Genomic DNA, 19392 nt, shown 5'->3' on the forward strand with positions numbered 1-19392 from the left:
GTATGAAGAGGGAGGATGCAGCCCTTCAGCCTAGATGTAGCCTTACACACAGCTTAGGAGTGAAGCTGGGCTCAATTTCTGCCCTCACTGTTAGTTGGAGCCAATAACAGCCTCCTCCCATCCAGGGGGGGTCTGGGGGAATGGATAGGAACACTCAGACCACACCCAGACCGTGGAAGGTTCACGGGCACAACAGCAACACCTAGCAGAGACCTTGTCCTTTTTCTGTCTCTTGTCCCAGCTGTGCCCCTAAATAGTCACGTATGATTGTGAAGCCTCCCCCAAATGAATTCCAATCCGAAAATTCAAAATTCAATGGAACAGCTCACCAGAATCTCCCAAATGAAAAAAAATGATAGTATCAAGTGTCAGCAAGGCTGGACGTGGCGTGAATGAGATGGTACCTACAGGCTGCGGGTAAGGATGCAGAGAGAGTGGTCCCACTACCTTGGAAGACAGCACAGCAGAATGGACTCAGGTGGAGAGTCACAGATGCTACGACCCAGCTATGCTCTCTCATTCCTTTAGTTAGAGCCAAGAGAAGCACAAGCATCTATTCACCAAAAGGCATGTGCCACAGTGTTCACAGAGTGTCCACAGCGGCATCTCCCCCTGAGCCAGAAACCAGAAGAGTGGAGAAACCACTCTGCTACACTCCCTTGATGGACTATTATACAGGAACAAGCTGACTGAGCCACAGCCAACACAACACCATGGTCAAGCCAACCTCACAAACGGAACGCTGGGGAAAGAGGTCAGAGACGCAAGAACACGTGTTATAATATTTTGTTTACACAACTTTCTAAAACAGGCAAAAACCAATCCACAGAGCGGGAATTCGGGGTGGTGGTTACCCTTGGCAGGAAGGGGGTGACGGCCGGTGGGGCACAGGGCAGCCTCCGGGGACCGCAGTGTGGCTTCTTGATCTGTCCCAGGTGGGAGTGCTCCCTGTGACTATTCATTCTGATGGTTTTGTGTCCTTTCGCATGGGTTTCATGCTTCAGTGGAAAACCAAAAATAAACACGCATCACACAAACAGGGTCGGGTTTCCTCTGGGAACAAGGGGTTGTGGGACTGGGTTGACAGTGACTCCCCTTGTCACTCTGGGCTTAGCTAAAGTGTCACCTTCTTGGATGAGCTGTCTGAAAACCTGTCTCAAACCAGGCCCCCGTGTAATTCTCCACCAGGGCATTGTCACCGTCTGCCGGTTTCTTTTCTGTAATTCTCCTCTGGGTCGTGGCTGTCACGTGCCTGTTTGGGTCTGTCTGTGAATTGTGCCTTGTCTGTCCTGCTCCCAGACTATGAGCCCAGATGGCCCCTGAGGAGTGGGGCCGTGTCTGTCTGTCTTGCTTCCTGCTGTACACCCTGCTTGTAGCACAGTCCCCGGCCTGGAGCAAAAGCTAAATCAGTGCTGTGAGTGTGAATGCTAAAGGGACCAGTCACACCGCTATCGATAGAACAGAGGCTGGAAATAGACATGCCTGGGTCTCTTCTGGGGCCAAGCAAACCCTGAGCGGGCCGGAGGTGAGCGTGGACCAGGGGCAGAGTAAGATGTGGATGAGGCTAGACCGGGGCGGAGCGGTCACAGGGACTGGAGAGCACGTGGGCCTCACTGAGAAGGCAATGGGCCTCCAACGTGTCTGACTTCTTTGTTTATATACATATACGTGTTATGTGTAACTTTTTATTGATATATTTTTATTTTATATTTTTATATTTCACATATAAGTGAATGTTTTCTGATTATATAAATATATAAATATATACTCATTGGAGAACATCTTAAAACTACAGAAAATCACAAAGAATCTAATAAACATCAAATGGACATTTTGCATTTTTCTCTTCCAGCCTTGTTTCTCTGTGGAAGACATAGGTGTGATGGAGGGCATGCTTCCTGGGTATTCAACCAGAAGGGAGTGCTGCCCCAGGGGGTAGGAAGATGTGGGTACAGATGGGGGTGGCTGGGGTCTGGGGGCCGGAGCCAGGGCTACCAAGAAAGGGGCAGAAAACCCCTGTTTTACAGGTAAGAACACGGAGGCTCGGAGAGAACAGCCTAAAGTCCGTGAGTGAGAGCCCAGTCCTGACTGAGCAGCCTCTTATCTGCTGCTTGACCATGGTAGGTCCTGCCCCCCTCTCAGCCTCAGTCTCTCCATTTGTGGAGTGGGTGATGTGGAAACATGTGGCTGGTAGAGAGGGGTTAGTGCTGAACTGGATACCCTCTCAGGCAGCCCAGTGGGGATGCTCTGAGTTTCCAGGTCTCTATCCAGCAGCCAGGACAGTATCTGTGGGCTATGGCCAGGCCACCCTCCACTTCACTGTGGCCACACTGGCTGGCTGCCATTCTCAGAGGTGGTCCCTTAACAGTGTCAGCCCAGCATGTTCTTGCCTCCTTGCCCCAAATCCACTTAACAGTTGCACATGTGTGGAGAACAGTAGGCAAAGGGAAGGCAATGGTGGTGATGATGGTGGTGGTGATGAGGGTGATGGTGGTGAAGGTGATGGTGGTCAACTTGGTGATGGTATTGGTGGTAATGATGATGGTGCTGGTGGTGAACTTGATAATGGTGGTGGTGATGGTGGTGGTGATGATGATGGTGATGGTGGTCAACTTGATGATGGTGATGGTGGTGATGGTGGTGAACTTGGTGGTGATAGTGGTAGTGGTGGTGATTGTGGTGGTGCTGATCTTGATGGTGATGGTGGCAATGCTGGCAGTGGTGATGGTAAGAATAATTCAACACTTGATTTGTGCCCACTTTGAACTAGGCACACATCTAAGCACTCTACATAGTAACTCATTTAATTCTCTCAATATTCCTATGAGTCTAAAAATAGTTGTAAGCCCCATTTTACATGTGAGAGAACCAAAACTTGCCCCAAATAATACAGTTGGTTAGTGATGGAGCCAGGATAGAAACCCAGGAGCCGGTGTGTGAGCTCAGTCCTGATGGTCATTGCAGGTGAGCCTGTGGGCCTGGGACATTTGTGATGTAGTAAGTGAAAAGAAGAAGCTACAGCAGTGAGTGTTATTCCTTTGTATTAAGGAAAAAAAAAAAACAGCAACAACGAAACAAAAAAATTCCAGAGATAAATACAGCAAATGCTCACAGCATTTTGCATCCAGTGAGGAGAAGGTTGGAATTAGGGGCAGGTTTTTGCCTTTTCCTGTATGATGTTCTTTATTTCTAAATTGAGACTCAAGAACAACAAATGTGAATAAAAGGAGAATTCCGATGAGAGCACGGGCAGCCAGGAAACTAAGGGAGCACACCCCACGGCCAGCAGCAAGGACAGCAGGTCGCAGCTGGGCAAAGGCAGGGAGGATGATCCCCCCACCTCCCCAGGGCTCACAGGCCTCACTCTGGCTGAGGACACGTGGGCAGAGGTGGCAGCAGGTCACCACGCTCACATGACTGTAGGTGGACACCAGGTCCCGGTGTTCCAGGCCCCACCACTGATGTCACACCTGCACAATCAGACACTGAGCCACCAGACTGTTTATACTGCTCAAAATGTCTTCACGCTAGTTTGGAAGCAAAAACCTTGGCAGTTTCTCCGAGGCCCGGGGCTGCTGCCCCATCTGAGCCGAGGACTGCCAGGAGGGCCCCGCCCAGCCTTATCTGCAGGAGCACTCCACAGATAAGGAACCCCGCTTGGCCCCACTAATGGTATTATTTTAGGGACCACTCAGAGGGACAGGTTGGGATGGGGGCCCAGGTCATCTGTCATCCTTTCCTTCACTGACACACTAAATGAGGGTGGAACAAAGACCAGTGCCTGTTTGGAGGGCGGGAGAGACGCTGCAGGCTGGAAAATCATCCTCCCCGAAGGCAGCTGGGAAAGGAATTTGCTCAGAGCAGCTATTTCTGTCCCCCTCATAGCACCTCTGGGTGCCACCCTCCACACAGACCAAGGTGACCTCGCAGGGTGAAGGGCAAAGCTGCTGCTGTCAACTCTTGGCTGGAGGGCAGGTGTAAGATGCTTTTTGATAAAATCTTCTAAAATAGATCTCAGGCCTGGATTCAGTTAGAAAGGGTCGAAACTCAAATATGTAATTTCTCTGCTAATTTCTCCTTAGCATTTGAAACCAGTTTTACTTAGCATTTCTCTACCTTATTAAATCAGCTATGCAGCATCCAGGGTCAACAAACAGGAGTGGGGCCTCTGAGTAGATGGTGGTCCAAGAGGCCACCCTCACCCCATAGCTGTCCCCACCACGCACACGTAAACTTCTCCTGGGACTATTTAGTCTGCAACTCAGCAGCTTGCTTGTGGCATTAAACAATGACGTGAGTTTGAATGGACATGAATCTAAGGTCAGCCTCATCATTGTTAATTTCCCCCAGCCACTTCCTTTTTAGAATGAAAGCAGAAAAGTCCTCTGTGGTGTCGGGGGTGCAGGTGAAATCACTGCTTCCAGGCACACCTGAGGAATCTTCCTCTGATGATCCCAAGATGCTGCCCAGCGATGGCCAAAGAGACAGTCGGAAGAAGCTGGCCTGTGAGTCCTGACGCCAACTTCCCTCTGACCTGGAGAGACCCAGAAGACAAGCTGCAGCCCCTCTCCAAGGCAGAGCCCTGTCACCTGATCCCCAGCATGAGTAACATAGCACTTACCCATCAAAGTGTCGGGTAAGCTCTGCTGTGTGCCCAGAGCGCCAGACCAGCCACATTCTACATGGTGTCCCATATGTTGGATGACAGCGCTGAGGAGGGAAGGCAAGAGACAAGGGAGCAAAGTGCCAGGAGGAGACGCAGTCAGCAACAAGGGTCAGAGGACTCTGGACAGGGTCACTTTGGGCAAAGACCCGAAGGTGTCTGCAAGCAGCCTGACAGCTGCCTTCAGGGATGGCATCCCCTGTCTCCGGGCAGAGCCAGCACCAATGTCCTGAGGCAGGAGCCTCCTGGGGTGTGGGGACCCGGGAGGGTGGTGCAGCCACAGCAAAGCATGTGAGGGGATAGAGGAGATGGGTTGGGTTTTGGTGGACTGAATAATGGCTCCTCAAAGATGTCATTGTCCTAATCCCTGAAACCTGTGTGTGGCACTTTCAGAAGATGGTATGTGTTACCATGTATGAATTCACTCACAAACTTCTGATACCAATGTGTGGGGTGCTTCTCCCACAACAACCAATTCTCCCACTCTCCGGACACCAACTACATGTCATTCCATTCCATTCCATTCAATTCAATTCAAATTATTCAGTTCAATTCTGACACTAACTCTCCAGAGTTAATGCAGACCCCAGAGGTTAAGGGGGTCCCACAAGTCTTGCCCTCAACTCAGATGCCAATCAAAAGTCTAGGTTGTCACCTGTGCTTTTGACTGATCAGCTATAAATCTGGTGTTCCCACAATCTTTTCCTTGGGCTTGATAATTTGCTAGAATAGCTCACAGAACTCAGGAAAACTTTTAACTTACATTTACCACCTACCGTAAAGGATACAACTCAGGGGCCGTGGAATGGACAGGGTGTGGGGTGGGGCTGAAGAATGTCCACACCCTCTCTGGGGTCACGCCCTCCCAGAACTCTAGCATATTCACCAGCCTGGAAGTTATCAGAGCCCCATCCACTAGGGTGTTTATGGAAGTTCCATTGCATAAGCATGATCAGTTAAATCACTGACTATTGGTAATTAGGCACCCCCCACCCCACCAGCCTCTCACATCTCTCCAGAGGGGGTCAAGGTTGGGGCTGAAGTTCTAGTTTTACTGGCCATTCAAGAGCCACCTAGTTAGCATAAACTCAAGCATGGCTGAAAGAGTGACAACAGATGCTCCAATCACCTCTACCAGGAGATTTCAGGGGTTTCAGAAGCTCTGCACCAGGAACCGGGGGCAAAGACCTGATATTTGTTTTTTAGAATATCACACCTTCTAAAAAAGGCTTTGCAGGTTGATGAAAGTAAGCATATTGAGACAGAGCGATTATCCTGAATCGTGTGGGTGGCCCCAATATCATCACAGGGTTCCAGAAGAGGATCAGAGAAAGAGCTGTGACTGAGTTGAGGTCTGGGTGAGAGTGGCAGAGGGGCGGACACTGCACTTTGGAGATGGACGGGGGAGCCACAAGCCAAGGAGTGCAGGGGACCCTGAAAGCTGCAAAAGGCAAGACTCTTGGAGCTCCAGAAGGAACCAGCTCTTTTTCATTTTTTAAGAGAATAAATTTGTGTCATTTTAAGGCACTGGCACTGAGGTTGTGCCTGTACTGCAGTCACAAACTAATGCCAGGAAGGCACAGGCACTGCAGGATCTCCTGAGGGGTTTGCTGAGTGAGGCAGCAGTCCTGGAATGCTTTGAGCTGAGGACTGTAATAGGATTACTTGGCTGCTGCAAGACACCAGGGCTACGATGAGCACTATGCTTACATCATCTTACTTAATGCACTATGCTTACATCATCTTACTTAATGCTGCCAACAGCTCTAAGGGATTACTACTGTGCCTATTTTATGGAAGAGGAAACTGAGGCTTGGGGAGGTATGATGCAGTGTGCCTGAGTTTGCTCAGCTCACAAGAGGCTCAAAATTCTTTCTTTGTCCAGTGGCCTCACTTGCTATAGGAGTTTTCCTTCCACTGTCCTCTAAAACTGATCTGTACCTTCCAGCTGCCCCCTCCTTACTCCCTGCAGATCACCACAGCCCTCCCAAAGAGGCAGGTGATGCTAGACTCATGATTGCCAGCCTGGCAGGTGGATGTCACTGGGGGGTCTTCAGTGGCAAAGTAGGGGCTCTAACCCCTGCTCCTTCACTTAAGAAAGTAGACCGACCCTCCCTCCCAAGAAAACACCTGGCTCCTGTCTCTTTGGCCTGCTTTCAGCTTTTCCAATGCAGTGGTTTGCAACTGGGAGTGATTGTGTCCCCCAGGGGACATGTGGCAAAGTCTAGGGACCTTAGTGGTTGTCACAGCTGAAGGATGCTACTGTATCCAGTAAGCAGAGGCCAGAGATACTGGGAAATGCCCCACAACACACAGGATGCTCCCTCATAGAGAATAATCTGACCCTAAATATCACTTGGGCCGAAGATGAGGGTGCCCTCTTGAACTCAGACCCTGAGTCCTTGCTCTATACATAGAGCAATGACCAGCTATGGGACCACAGACTCAGGGCAAAACAAAGATGTGGGGCCCTGTTCAAAAGGTATTAATACATTCAAGATGGCAGCAGCAGAGCACAAAACCAAACTCGGCCTTCCTGAGCACAGAGCCCCCATCATTTGTGCCTGTCTTGTAACATGGGCCACTAGGGCCAGTTCTGGGCCTTGCATTCTACCCAAGTCCTCACCTCACCTTGGCCACCCTAGACAGCCACGTCTGAGAGGCACTGGGAGGAGCTTGGAGACCCAGGGAAGGAGGCCCAGCTCTTCAGCCCAGGTGCGTGCGCTTCTGTCCAAACAGCTGCCACAACTCCAAAGCCTTTGGAGAGTTGCATGTTTTTCCTGTTCTATTTTTATTTCCTCAAATCTGAGACCAAGAGAGGCCAGTGCCAAAGTCCTGAAGGGGTCTGAGCTGGGAGAAATGGACCCACACATGAAAGGGAAAACAAAGGTCTAAAAGAGGTCACCGTGAGGGTCCTTGTCAGGAGTGGACAGGCTCTAAGATCAAGTGTGGGGCTGGGCTCTGACAAAGGCTGGGACCTATGAGCGAGGGTCCATTTTAACATCAGATACCCCTGACCTGGGACTGGCCAGGGTCATGCCTCATTGCCCTCCCCACCCTGAAGACGCTGTCACTATGTGAGCAGTGCCCCAGGGTCATGCAGGCTCCAGTCCATGCAAAATCATTGACGTGCAGCAAACAGTTAATGGTGCCACTTCTGTTTCCCTGGGCTTCAGTCCACAGTGGGAAGGGTGGTTTGTGTAGGGAGCTCTCAAGCTGGCAGTGAATGTCCAATGAAACTCAAGGGTAAAGCACATTTTTGTGGCTTGGGAAGGGTCCCTGGCCCCCAGGCCCAGAGGGAGTGCTTAGAAGCTTGAACTCTGTTTTGCAAAGGTTCAGACCGGCCATCCTCTCATCCTTCACAGACACAAAGCAGATGTAGCTGGGGTGACTTTATGAACAAGTTTGAGACTATAGGTAACAATTTCTGGCATGTCAAACTCACAACTCAAGTTGCTCAAATCCTTTGTTAGGAGGGGAGGTTTCTCAGTGGGAGGAGCCCTGGTTCAGCTGCAGTCCTCATTACCCTACTGTGTGCCTGCTGTATGCCGGGTCCTGTATTATCAATGTAACTCGAGGTGTGTGGTGTGGCTTAGGTACTGTAGGGAGCAGAATTCTAAGAGGGATCCCAAGATTTCTGCCCTCTGTATAATCTTCTCCCCTTGAGTGAATGTGGTGGTTATCACCCCCCAAAGTGAATGGATTTTGCCAATTTAACGAAGGTCCCTAATCATTCACTTTGAGTTAATAAAAGGGAGACTGTCCTTGGGGTTCTGACCTAGTCTGGTGAACCTTTAAAGGAGATTTCTCCATTGGCCTAGAAAAATGAGGTGCCATCTTGCAAGATGGCCATATGGGAAGGACTTGAAAAAAGCCTCTAGAACAGCTGTTCTCAACCTGTGGATCGCAGGAACTGTATTAAAGGGCCGTGGCATTAGGAAGATTGAGAACCGCTGCTCTAGAAGCTGAAGTTGACCCAGAGCTGATGGCCAGCAAGAAAATGGGGACTGCAGTCCTACAACTCTAAGAATCTGAGTGTGGCCAAACCCCAGATGAGCTGGATGAGGACCCTGACCTCCAGATAAAAACACAGTGCCAACATCCTGCTTTTAGCTTTGTGAGATCCTGAGTAGAGAACTTGATAAGACCTAGCTGGGCCCCTGACCCATGAAACAGTGAGAGAATAAAGGGAGGATGAGTTAAGCTACCAAGTTTGTGGTAATTGTTATGTGTGTACAAACGGGTACAGATAGTTAATTGCCAATCACCAACATCCTTAAAATTTTGATGGTAATAGGACTGTGGATTCTGATTTGGGGCTGTGCACATTGCTACCCAGAATAAAGGTCTCTGGTTCCCAGTTCCCCTTGCGGCTCAGTGTGACTGTACCTTTACTAAATGACAGTGAGTGGCCCTTTTGTGTCTGATCTATGGGAAGGTTGCTTAAAGGGATCACACAGCCTAGAACATAGATACGATGGCTGGTACTCCTGCAGCCATCTTGGACCATGAGGTGGCTTGAGAGGATGGAAGCCATAAATTAAGACACATACCAGAAAGGCAGGAGCCTAGATCCCCAATGGCATAGTAGAATTGCCATGCTAACCATGGGTGACTGGTCTTCAGACTTCTTTTAAAGGAGATAGAAATGTTTATTTTCTTCTTTAAACTACTATTACTCAGGCATTTTCTGTTACATGCAAGCTGATCTTTTTTTTTTTTTTTGCAGTTTTTGGGCCGGGCCAGGTTTGAACCCGCCACCTCCAGTATATGGGACCAGTGCCCTACTCCTTTGAGCCACAGGTGCTGCCTAGGCAGCTGATCTTAAATATTCCAAATAAGGGCAGGCACCACAGCATCTCACAGATGAGGACACTGAGGCACAGGGAGCATAAGGAGGAGCGGATCCCAGGCCCCTCTGCCCAGCACATGCTGCCTCCTGCTCTGTGGCATGAGAATTCTCCTCTATCCCAGATAAATATTTGTAAGAAGGCGCAGATGTCTTCCTCAGGGGAAGTGAGTGTTTGTCCTCTCAGCCGCCTCCACATGTGAACTTAACCGCATGCTGTTTCCCACCCTGAACACCCGAGCAGCCTCCCCAGAGGAAGAGAGGCTTGACAGGCACGCGAGGGGATAAAAAGCTGCTTCCTCCTTGAAGTTCCTCAGGCCCCTTAGAGCCCCACCCCTGACATCATGTCTCAGCTCTTCTTACAGCCCCCACTGCACTGCATGTGGAGCTCAAAGTCCCCGCATGGCCCTCAGAGCCAAAGTCAAAGCACAGCAGCCTCCCTTCCCCTCACTGATTTCCTCCTGACGGACTCACCTGTCAGCCACGGCCTCCCCACCATCCCTAAGCAGGCCCACCGCAGGGCCTTGGCCCACGCTGGTCCCTCAGGCAGAAATGCTCTTCCCTCTGGGGAGTCCACCCTTCTCATGACCCGCTGTACCCTTCATTCGGGTCTCAGCTGAAAGGACACCCTCAGAGCCCTCTCTGACCACCCTGCCGTCTCTTACTTATTACTTGGCACCAAGAAGCTCAAGCTCAGGACGGGCTTCTCCATTAAACTCAGCAGACACAGTGCCCAGGGTCGGGGTGGGGGACATGGGACTTCTAAGGGCCCGCAGGGATGGACATTGTGCATGTTGCCACCCAGAATAAAGGTCTATGGTTCCCAGTTTCCCTTGTAGCTCAGTGTGATTTTAATGTCTTTTAAAATCAGAAAAAAAATGAATAAAATTCAGCCAGATTTATATTCATTTTTATAACCATGCAGTCATAACACAGAAGTTTTTTTATTTCTATGGAAGAGAGGCTCACGGTGTCTTGATGTGGTGCTGGTTACTATTTGTTTGCTGAATGGAAACTTCCCTGTGTCCACTGCCCTCAACGGTGCTGGGCACACAGTAGACACAGGACACAGGAGGAAGGACCTTCCTCTGGAGCCTCCGGAGGGAGAGTGCAGCCCTACCGACACCTCGATTTTGGACCTTTGTCCTCCAGACCGTGAGAATGAATTTTTATTGTTTTAAGCCACTGGCTTGCAGTACTTTGTTACGGCAGCTCCGGGACACTCACACATTCACCTGCTCCGAAAGACATGAACAAAGGGCAGGACTCAAAACACGTGTGGGGGAATCTCTGCTGCAGACAGCCCCAGCAGCCCTGACTAACCCACCCAGCAACATCCATGCAGTGCTGTCACCAGGCGACAGAGGAGAGGACAGAGGGAAAGGATGACCAGTGTGCAAGGTGTGAGGTGCAGCCCATATGGCCGTCAGCCCCAGCCATGGGGAAGCTAAAGCTAAATGTCAAATGCATAGATGAAGGGCCTCCGGCACCGTGGATACAGAGACTGACTCCTGGAGCTGGCGGCCAGGAATCCCATTTCACCTGCAGCTCCAGGAGACTCCAGCTCAGGTGAGCCTGGGATTGAGCCCAGGCTAAGGGGTTCAAATTCTAGTTTCAGTAACTAGGATATCAGCTGGGGGGTTTTGAGGAAGTGAAATTACCTGTCTGTGTCTAACAGTGAGCAGGATTGATGGGAGAGGCAAGAAAATGCCCTAAAGGAAAAATGAGTGAAAGAGGCAGAAACCAGGAGAGGGGAAAGATGAAGGCAAAAGGTGAGGCCATCTGTGGCGCTGTAACCACAAACACATGTGCCTTACAGGCCCTGCCCTGGAGTGGGGGGGATGGAGGAAGGGGGCCAGCAGTAAACAAAAGCATGTTTGTCCTCCCTGAAGTGCCTGCTTCTCCCAGTTTAGCTTTTACTTTGCTACTTTCAAGAGGAACATGGGTACTAATAACTAGGTAGCTATAATTTTAAAAACAGTAACTGACATTTGCCCCTCTATATAAGACAATAGGGAGCAGTGGAGACTGTGGCATCAGCTACCCTTCTGCTACAGCCATACCGGGATGGGGCTCAGGGTGGGTAGGCCTGCTGATTTTGCAAGAGAAGCCAGATTTGGGGATGTTTTTGTTCACCCCAATCTTTTGATTTTTGAAAACATGTTGGCAATGAATTTGCATTTTAAAAAATTAGTATAAACATCAAGCAGGGGGAATAAGACATGTCTGTAGGCCACATCTGGACCTCTGGTTTGTGGCTCTGGTCTTCAGCCTGGAAAACAGAACAAAAGCTAAACCGTGCATCAGGACAATGACAGGAGGGTTTGGAAATCACAGGGGCTGGAACTTGTTAGGAGAGGCTGCTTCGTTTAAGGCCATAGGAGAAGAGGGGGCAGGCTGACCAAGACAGGGGCTGGGATTCTAACAGCATCCATTAGGGGACCTCAGTGCACACTTCAAAGTGCAGCACACACTTCTACACTGCACAGTATGGCACTGGGCCCCTGGTGCCTTCCCCAGACCTGCTGTGGTCATCCACATCCCCATCCAGAGCTGGGCTCCAGCGGCAGCCCTAACTGCCCGAATCACTTATGCTGGACAATGTCGGCCCGGGGGCTGGCTCTGCTTTCAAGTTTTGGGTGTGCACCATTCGCCCTTTTCTCTCTTGTGCCTCTATTTTATTGGGATGACTAAATCTTTCAACTATGTTAGCAGTAAACACAGCTAATTTACCCCCTGCCTCTTTGAAACAGCTGCTGACAGCTGCACTGTAATTCAATCAAGGATCTTTGTAGTCGAGCCTACCAAGTTCACATTTGTTGTTTGATTCCATCTCTCCTGCCTGGAGCCCCAAACAGCTGCAGCAAATACTAACGCTGACGCGTGCCTGTTTCTCTCCGAGGCCTGGAAGATAAAGAACGTGTTAATGGTGGAGGCGAAGGCAGAGAATTCTTAGCAAACTGAGGGAATTTCAATGTCTAGGCATGGAGAGAAAAAAATCAACACACACAGACATACACAGGCCCAAGAACCAGAACCAAATGTCTCCTTTTATTGCAAAGTCAAACCCTTTTTATTTTGTCTATTTATACAGCATTTTCACTAAGAACTGCTCTATGCAACAGCCGTGGTACATTGGTCCAACCATTAATAAATAGTCTTAAATAAGAAAACAAACAGGTCTAAGGGCAGCAAGCTCATCGTCCTGAACAAGGGAAGGTTTAGAAAGGGATTCAAGTGGTAATAAATAATTTCTTTGTCTTATAACAACTATTTACATGTTTAAATGTACAAATGATGTTGATCGGGTCATTAAGTGGTAAGGAAATTTGTACCAAGAGGGAGTCACACAAAAGGACCCAGACTCGCCAACAAACAAAGCGAAATGCAGCAACTGGGCAGAGTCAAAGCTTCAGCCCAAACTACCAAGGAAGAAAAAATAAAAGAAAATAAAAACAGAACCCCAGTCTTTCTCGGAACCAACTTAATCGAAATAGAGAAACATTTCCTCAGTAGACTAGATCGCATGGACACAAGTCTTGCAGGGATAACTTTGTTCTTTTTGTAGGTGCAGGAAATAAATATTTCCAGACAACACAGCCCTCCCCAAGGCCTAGTGTTTGCAGCTGGAGCTGGGTGTACACCATGTAGGGACCCGCTGGCCAATGGGAGGGGGTCTTGTACCAAAATCCAGGTCAGAGATGCCCCCTCCAAATTAGGTTGCTTGGTTAGGGTGTCACCCTCAACACAGATTCTAGATCCTTCTGTTTGCAATCTGAGTCCGGCACATCCTGCACCCATCAGACCTCCTAGTAGGCCATCTCTCCCTTACTTCGAGGAGCTGATTCGTTTGCAGAGCCTGTAACAGGGATCCACAAATGAAAAGAGACAGCCATGACACCCTGCCGGATCAGAGCTTCAGAGCACAGTGACAGCTAGAGAAGGGAGGACTCCATGCAGAGGACACGTGGAGGCCCGCTCACCAATCCCACTGAGAACCAGCCTCCTGGGACTGCTTATGTCAGGCTCTCATTGCAAGTTCTACCCTGGTTCTGTCCCTCTGCAACTTCACAGGGAGCTCCTATCCCAGGGGCAAGCTGGAAGGCCGATCTCAAGTGTTGCCCATGCCTATTTTAATTTCTGACACCACACACCCAGCTGGACAATGGAACCTAGTTTTCCTTCAGGGTCAACACCCTGCCCTCTTCCGAGCAGACATCTACCCTCTCTCCTCCCCACCAGATCTTGGATTTGGGCGAGTCTGGGTAAACACTGGGGCCTTGCAAGCCTCAGAGTGAAACCTGCAACACCCACCCCTCTGTGGGACGCAGTTTCTGTTTATGAATCAGAATAAACCAAGACGTGGGGATAAATTGTTTAGGAAAATATATCTGTAACATCCTAACCATTTTCATTCATTCGTTTTATTGTGACATTTATTACAGGAACTTCCGCGTCAGTATTCCTTCGGCACAGACACCAATATGCCCACCCCTCGCCACGCCCCCTTCCCCTGCTGCTGGGTGGCCTGGCTGACTGGCGGGCACTCGTAATTACCTCTGGAAAACGAGTCCGAACACAGCTGAGACTTCACAGCCAGTGACCTTAGCCAGGCAAATTTTCTTTGTGTTTTTTCCTGCTAGGTTTTGCCCGTAGCAGCCTGTAGAATCTTGCCCATTGGATGATGCAGCCCCAAAACTGATCAAAAGCCATTTGCCACTCAAACTCCTTAATACGCTTACACCTTTAAAGATGGAGCAGGGGAAGGAAAGGTCCCACAGAACGCAGCTGGTCTGCTGACTCCCAGCCAGGCTGGGCAGAGGACAATCCAGAAGATCCCCCGAGGGTCTGGTTTTCAGGAGGGGTTAGTGGCAGCCACAGGCCCGGACCACCATGTTTCTGTATTTTTTCAGGATGACGTTGGAGCTGTCATCAAAGTAGAGGACAGAGATGGCGTTGAGCTGTGTGGGAGCACAGCAGGGCTTGGGTACTGTCTCCGGGTTGATGAAGTGGACCTGGAACACAGGTGGGACAGTGACAGTGGGGAGAGATGGGGACGCCCTGCCGATCAGCCCCCATGACAGCCCCCACCACAGGCAGTCACCAAGTAAGCCCCAGTCAAGGCACCTGACCTGTACAACTCAGTTCTAGACTGTCCCTGGTTTTCAGACAAGGAGACCAAAATAAAGAGAGTCTTCACAGCACACAGCTGGTGAGGAAGTAGCTGGATTAGCCACCAGGGTGGCAGATAATTCTTCCTGTGACCCATGGGATACTAAACAAAGGAACAAAATCCCTAATTCTTATCACTTTTGCTGTTGGTAATACAGCACTCATCATAACATCTTCTGAGTGCCACCCTGGGCCGGGCACCGCAATCTCATCATCATGCTAAGTCTCCCCACTGACCCCACAGTTTAAAGTGGAATAGACCCACAGGACCCCCACAGGACCCCCACCCCCACCCCGAGTTAGCCTGCTTGCCACCTTCTCAGAACTTTCCCCTTCTCTGAAATTTCTCATTTGGTTACTTGACAATTTCATCCACTGGAAAATGAGGCACCGAGTCTACAGTCACACTGTGCTAACCCTGCAGTGCCCTCAGCTCCCAGGGCAGAGTCTCGATCCACATAACAAAGACTGTGAATGACTGAATGTGGCAGCTCAGGACTAGGAGAGGATGTCGAGCTCTGTCCCCGGGAAGCAGGTGGTGCTGGGGCTGGAGTCGGTGCGGAGAACTGACTCTCCCTGAACGTGGACTGATGTGCCCTGACAGCCTAGGACAACGGGCCCCCAGCAGAGGCCAGGCCAGGGCCCAGGGCTTTGTTAGGCATAGTAGTACCTTTAGGAGCCCATGGAACTGTTTCAATTACTTTCACAGTTAGAGGAAATAAATGAACTTCATGGTCAGAAACTATGGAGATTATCCTTATACCAATGCAGTCATTGATCAAAATATAATTCTGGATTTTCTTTCTTTTTATGGAGTAAGGGCCCCACAAAAGTCATGATGGAACCTCGGGCAGAGATCTACTCAGGCCAACCACTAGGAGCATCCTGTGCCCCCTCAGCCTGCCCTGCCTTGCTGACCACACCCAGAGACCACAGGACACCCACCAGCGTCTGGACAATGGCGTGGTTGGTGGCATTCATGTAGGAGTTCAGAGGGAAGGCGCATTCCCCCTCACAGTAGTAGGCAGCGTAGCCTTCGGGCGCGATGATCCAGTCCTGTGGGAGGGAGAAGAGAGCCGGGAGTGGCCTGGGTGTGTCCACAGTCTCACAGAAAACCTGAGCCGTGGGCGAGATGCCACCATGCTAAGCCCCGTCCCAAGGGCGAAGCCTCGGACCACGCCCTCCTGAGCAGTGAGGGCTGCAGGGGCAGGAAGAAGGAGTGGCAGGGGTAAAACCAGTACAATATGCCAGGGGCTGGGCCAAGCCTGGAATGGGCACCCTGGTGGCTGCATCTCCTGGATAGCCATGGGCACAGATAGGATGCACAGATGTCTTAGCAGCTGGCCCCGGCACCAGCTAAGCTCCACAAGGTGGTAACGCATTAGCAGTTTGCCTTAAACAAAACCTCCATGCCTTGGTGCACCACCGGCCAGAGAGGCTACCAGCCATAATGGCCTAGGGTGACGGCTCACCCTAGGTGACGGTGCAGACAGCCTTGCACAGCACCTGGCGTGCCACACCGTGCCTGCCTCTGGAACAGATATGCTGCACAAGCAATCAGAACATGCCCCTGTAATTCTTAAGTGCACAGAATCTTCCAGCAGATGCCCCAGCAGTTTGGGATCTGTTCCAGCACCTGCCCAGCACCTCTTCAAGGGTGGGTGTGGTCATCAGGGCCAAGGACAGGCTCCCAGGAGGGCCCTGAGCTGGATGTGGCCACAGGGGCCATGGAGGCCCTCAGTGTACCTGGACATGACACCCAGGGAAGAATCTGGACTCTCTAAGCTACAAGCTGCCAAGGGGTAGGAGACACCACCCCTTGCCCTGAAGACCTTCTGCCAGTGCCCTGCCCAGGGATGTCTGAGCTCCGTGGGACAGACCATTATTACAGTATCACGTGCATCTCAGAGCAGGGCCCCGGCATGAGGATGCCCCAGAACTGCTGTGGAGTATGAACCACACAGGAGCTAACTGCAGGTGCTCACCAAGACTCAGCCTCTGCCTGCGGCCACACTTCATCCAAATGGCTCCCGAGGGAACAGCCTCATTCCTAAAACAAACAGCTGATGGATTCAGCACCCATCCCATGCTGGGCCCATCAGTCCCTTCTCTGGGAATCTGCACAGGGAGAAGGGGGTGGTGGCTCCCCCAGGAAGCTGGGTTTGGGGACAGTAGCCACGCCAGGATGGGGACGAGGTTCACCCAGAGAGGGAGGCTCAAGTCCAGTGTCAGGTTTGAGTCTCAGCTGCTTTTCTGCTCTTGGCTTTCATGAGACCCCTGTGTCCTTAAATTCAAGTCCTTTTTCTTTGTTAGGCCACTGGACACCTAACGGCACAGGCATGGAGGCACTGCCAGTACTGCCCCGGCCTCACCCGCCAGCCCGCCCAGCATGGCCCAGCACTCACCTGCCAACCCAGGTCGCGGAAGCTGACGTACAGCTCATGCTTCTTGCAGGCCTGCCGCTGGTCACTGCTACTGCTCTCTGCATGGCAAGGAGGCAAAGCAGGGCCCGGGGGAGGGAGAGAAATGACACACATAAGTTCCCTTAGCCGAGGGCAGTGGTGTGAGCAGCAAGCCATGCAGACAGCTGAGGGTAAATCTGCTGACACAGAAGCCACTCCAAAGACCTGTGGTCTAAAACTCACCATATCCCCAGCAAAAGGCCCCATAGTGAGGGGTACCAGTGCCCCCGCCCCCCTCTCACACAGCCTTAGCTCGCAGCACTTTCTGGACCCTTTGGAGTGTTGTTGAAATGCTAGCATCTGCCTGATCCCACATGGGGGCAAACCCACAGGCCCCGCCCTGAATTTTCTTCACTTAAAAAACATTTCAAACAAACGTATAAGTATCCTAAATGATATATTCTAAAGAAACTACCACTCTGAAGTAAATATTTTTTATCTTAGGAAATAAAATTTAAAATGCAGCAAACTCTCTCCCCGCCCCGGGTCTTTCTCCCAAGCACCTTCCCACACACGTGGGATATTCCCTCCATATCCGCATATCTATATGTGGTTACAAGCGTAGCTATTGTTTGGTCTATCAATAAATTTACACAACTGGCACCTTGTTACAGGAATGTTTTCCTATTTGCACCTCTTTTTTCTCCCCTAGAGACTTGGTCTTACCCTCTCACCCTGGCTGCAGGGCAGTGGCACGATTATAGCTCAACCGTAACCTCAAACTCCTGGGCTCAGATCCTCCCACCTCAGCCTCCCCAGTAGCTGGGACTACAGATATGTGCCACCACACCTGGATAATTTTTTCATTTTTTGTAGATACAGGGTCTTGCTATGTTACTCCTGGGCTCAAGTGATCCTCCCACCTCTGGGTCCCTAAGTGCTGGGATTACAGGTATGAGCCACTACTCCCACTTCTAAACCAACTTATCACTTTCACAGAATTAAGACAACCAGCTCTGAGCAGGAAAGGATCTGGGGGCATTTACTTCTGCCCCAGAGCCACCAGTGGACTCCATGAGGAGCCCCTGCTGGGTTCCTGGGCCAGGTGCTGCCCGCTCCTCCCAGCAGTACCTGCCACGTTCGCCATCCTCAGCGCCTCCTGGTTCTTGGGCGTCTTGGAGCGGTTCTGGCTGCGCTGCTTGCTCCCTGCGGACCGGACGCTGCGGAAGTGGACCTCCGTGGCCTTGAAGAAGGCCACCATGAAGGGCTGCTTGTTCTGGGGCCCGTGCCGCCCAATCAGGCCCGCCAGCCTGGGGTTGATGCTCTGCCCTGGACAGGAAGCAGCCGAGAGCAGAGAAGAGGGGTCACCAGGGGGTGGGGCACAGGCGAGGGGCTGCATGGTCACCACGTCATCCGTGCCTCATGACCACACACATGTCCATTATTTGACAACATGCCAGCTGTTGTCTTAGGGGCTTGGGACACAGCTGTGACAGAGGAGAGACAACTCCCTGTTAGCTGTGTTCCTGCTGGTGGGGAGGCAGCAGGAAACTTGTGCCACGGGGACCAGGAATGCTGGCCTGGGCCCGGCTTCCTCCCTCACCAGACCAGAGCTCACCTTTCCTATCCATCAGGCCCAGGCCCATTTCTCCCTGGCCTCACCCCTGACTGCCTGGGGGGGAAGCCAGGGAGAAATGGGCAGATCCTCAATCGTTAGGTTTTTAAATCCATCTTTAGAATTTATTCTGGTTTTAACTTTTTTGTTGTGAAATAAACGCATATTCACAGGCAGTTGAAAAACAATGTCCGGGGAGGTCCCAGTCCTCCTCCTCCAATGCCAACACTGCAAATAACTAGAACGTGACATCTGAACCAGGACATGGCAGGTACTAGCTATACTCTGAAAGAAAAACCTATGACATTAGCCAAGCTTCTAAAAGGGGAGAGAGTCATCTCATGAGACTTACACACTCTTGACCCAAGCCCCAGGAAGAAGGGGAAACCAAGGCAGAGGTGGGGGTTGGAGAATTAGCAGGAGAGCAGAGGGTGGAAGGCAAGATGCAGCCTGGGTTAGCCGCTGTTGTCCAAAATCCCCTCTTGACACCCAGGGAAACTGACGGGTGAGTGCGGACCACCCCAGCCTGGGCCGGATAGATGGGAAAGATGAGCTCTGATCTGGTGAGGGAGGAAGCGGGGCCCAGGTCAGCATTCCTGGATTCCAAGTCCTGGCTCCATCACCAAATGCACAGATGCAGCTCAGAGCAGAGCCCTGCACATCGAGAGAGCTCAGAAGGTGCAGTTTAGAC

At 51.0% G+C, this 19392-nt stretch overlaps 1 protein-coding gene across 1 annotated transcript in view; it reads right to left on the reverse strand.

Moving 5' to 3' along the window:
• Nucleotides 1-13920: 13920 nt before the first annotated feature.
• Nucleotides 13921-19392, reverse strand: part of BMP7 (bone morphogenetic protein 7) — a 77994-nt gene continuing 72522 nt past the window's right edge. The window contains exons 5-8 of the mRNA XM_003787720.2: nucleotides 18218-18415; nucleotides 17090-17166; nucleotides 15630-15740; nucleotides 13921-14527 (exon numbers count right to left, since the gene is read on the reverse strand). Of these exons, the coding sequence (XP_003787768.1) occupies nucleotides 14378-14527; nucleotides 15630-15740; nucleotides 17090-17166; nucleotides 18218-18415 (536 nt within the window). The 3' untranslated portion in view covers nucleotides 13921-14377. The remainder of the gene's footprint in view (nucleotides 14528-15629; nucleotides 15741-17089; nucleotides 17167-18217; nucleotides 18416-19392) is intronic.

This window comes from Otolemur garnettii, unplaced genomic scaffold (assembly GCF_000181295.1).
Source record: "Otolemur garnettii isolate 467f Iridium unplaced genomic scaffold, OtoGar3 scaffold00023, whole genome shotgun sequence".
Lineage (NCBI taxonomy): Eukaryota > Metazoa > Chordata > Mammalia > Primates > Galagidae > Otolemur > Otolemur garnettii.